General features: G+C 34.0%; 1 protein-coding gene across 1 annotated transcript in view; it reads right to left on the bottom strand.

Annotated features, from left to right (window-relative positions):
• The window catches only part of LOC107666898 (disrupted in schizophrenia 1 protein-like), a gene marked incomplete at its 5' end in the record, with an annotated part of 28,075 nt that extends 26,090 nt beyond the window's left edge, over positions 1-1,985 (bottom strand). The window contains one exon of the mRNA XM_016458412.1: positions 1,925-1,985. Within this exon, the coding sequence (XP_016313898.1) occupies positions 1,925-1,985 (61 nt within the window). The remainder of the gene's footprint in view (positions 1-1,924) is intronic.
• Between the last annotated feature and the right edge of the window lie 551 nt (positions 1,986-2,536).

Genomic DNA, 2,536 nt, shown 5'->3' with positions numbered 1-2,536 from the left:
GCTGTTACATTATGATTATATATTCAGTGGCATAAAATGGTCTTTAAAATGACAATAATATCGCTTATCGCAATTATTTCTGGGGCAATATATCACACAACAAAAAGTTGTTATCGTGACAGGCCTAGCTCTGCCACACAAACGCGCGTCTACCGTGTGCAGCGTGTTTTCATGTGTGGTTTCGGTAACTTACAGTGTCATCTGAAAGTTTTAGATCCAGTCAGTTTTCCACCGGAGACACTCCCGTCAGTTTTGTGTTCTGTGCGCGACTCAAATGCTCCGCTCTCCACCCAAATAAAAGCTGCTGTTGGTTAATGAAAGTTTGACGGATGAACTCGCGGCTCGATTAGACTCTTGTTGTGTCAGAAAATGATAAGACTTTCAGTTTTATGGGCATCACCATCTTTGATATTACTTCGGTCACTGTCACTATGGTAACTGGTAAGGAATGAAAACGTTCATACAGACAGTGTTCTAAACGCAACTGTAAGCTGCTGTGTGAACGGGGCATTTCGAGACTCACACCTGTAAGTAAATGCGGTTGTCAACCCCAAAAATTGACAGTTTGAACATAGCCTTTGTAGTATCACTGGAATACTATTACAGTTTTTATTAATATTTTGAATTTTTATTTTTATATTTTCCATTTCAGTTAAAATTTTTGTAATTTTGTTGTGTTTTCATTATTTTTAGTAGTTTTATAAACCCTGTGACCCTGGAGCACAAAACCAGTTTTAAGTTGCAAAACAATACATTGTATGGATCAAAATTATCGACTTTAATTTTATGCCAAAAATTATTAGGATATTAAGTAAAGATCATGTTCCATGAAGATATTTTGTAATTTTCCTACTGTAAATATATTAAAACGTAATTTTTGATTAGTAATATGCATTGCTAAGGACTTCATTTGGACAACTGTAAAGGTGATTTTCTCAATATTTAGATTTTTTTGCACCCTCAGATTCCAGATTTTCAAATAGTTGTCTCTCGGCCAAATATTGCCCGATCCTACCTGCGAAGCTACAGTACTGTTAAAAGTTTTAGGCAATTGTGTAAAAATGCTGTAAAATGAGGATGCTCTCAAAAATAATGCCATAAATAGATTTTCTTTATCTATTAACTTCTATTAACTAAATTAAATCAACATTTGGTGTGAGCAACCTTTGCGTTTAAAGCAGCTTTTGCCCTCGGTGCATTTGTTTTAGGTGCACAATAGTTTTTCAGGCAGCTTTGCAGGAAGGTTTCTTGAAGCATCTTGGAGACGTTTCTTCTGGATTGAGTCAGTCTCAGTTTGTTCTGTTTCTTCATGTCATTCCAGACAGACTGATGATGATCAGATCAGATCTCTGTGTGGAGCTCTGGCTGTTTAAAATCTCACTGGATTATTACAATTAATGGCAAAATGAATGTTTGGAAATGTAAACTGATATTTCCTACTGACACACTACAGCAAAAGATAGAAATAACTGGCTTAAAACCATTTTTAGCTGGTGAAAATACTAATAATTTTGGCTGTTTATATTATTAATTAAAATGATTGGTCACTTCACATAGCAATTTCTGTCTAAGTGGTTGATTTTTGTCTAGAATAAGCTGCAAGTGGCTCTAAAAATCATTACACACAGCAAAAATGAGCCAAGAGTGCTCAAAACAAATATACTTTTCTAGTGAGACAATTTATTAAAGTGGCAGTCCACATCTCCATTTATTCATCTCATTTGGTTCATTTTGAGATGTCAGTTTGGACAGATGAAGACGAGCTCATCAGAAAGAGATCTGAATGATTTAATACGCTGAAACATCCAGAGAGACAGAACCGAAACAAGGCCAGACAGTGTGAACTGCTTAAATAAGGAAAAATAACCCAAGGGACGAGACGAGGGGCTGTTTGTGTGATAGAGAGTTGAGAAATATCCATTACCTGTGAAGTCTGTCCTCCAGAAGCTCAATATACTTCAGAGTTTTCTCCTTTAAACTGCACTCTGTCGAGGAGAAAAACATAATGTACATCAGAGAGAGATGCTGGCATATCATACATATTCATGTCCAGGCAAGACAGTCATTTTATCCTGGATGAAACTCATGAAAACATGTCCAGATCAAGTTTCAAGAACAATTAAATCTTTAAATATTAAAATATTGTTTGGAAACATTTTATTGCCTTTGTAAAACACAGTGTTCTTAACGATTCTCACTATTGCAACATTTTATTTAAATATAAAAAGCAAGACACACACACACATATAAAATTGCCTAGATTTCTATTTAGATATTTTTTATTTATTTATATTATCATTATAGTTATTATTATTACCATTTAAATATTTAACTGTATTATACATTTTTTGGAAGGATTTTTTTTGTGTGTGTGTGTGTGTGTTTGTGTAAATATACAGTGCTGTGAAAAAGTTTTTGCCCCCTTCCTGTTTTTTTTTTTTATTATTATTATTTGCATATTTGTCACACTTGAATGATTCAGATCAGGACAGCTTTTTTCCCTTAATAAGTAAAATCATCATTTAAAAATGGCATT

This window comes from Sinocyclocheilus anshuiensis, unplaced genomic scaffold, assembly GCF_001515605.1.
Source record: "Sinocyclocheilus anshuiensis isolate Anshui unplaced genomic scaffold, SAMN03320099.WGS_v1.1 scaffold1535, whole genome shotgun sequence".
NCBI lineage: Eukaryota > Metazoa > Chordata > Actinopteri > Cypriniformes > Cyprinidae > Sinocyclocheilus > Sinocyclocheilus anshuiensis.
The sequence above is the reverse complement of the archived record's forward strand: the minus strand, read 5'-3'. Positions and strand labels throughout refer to the sequence as shown.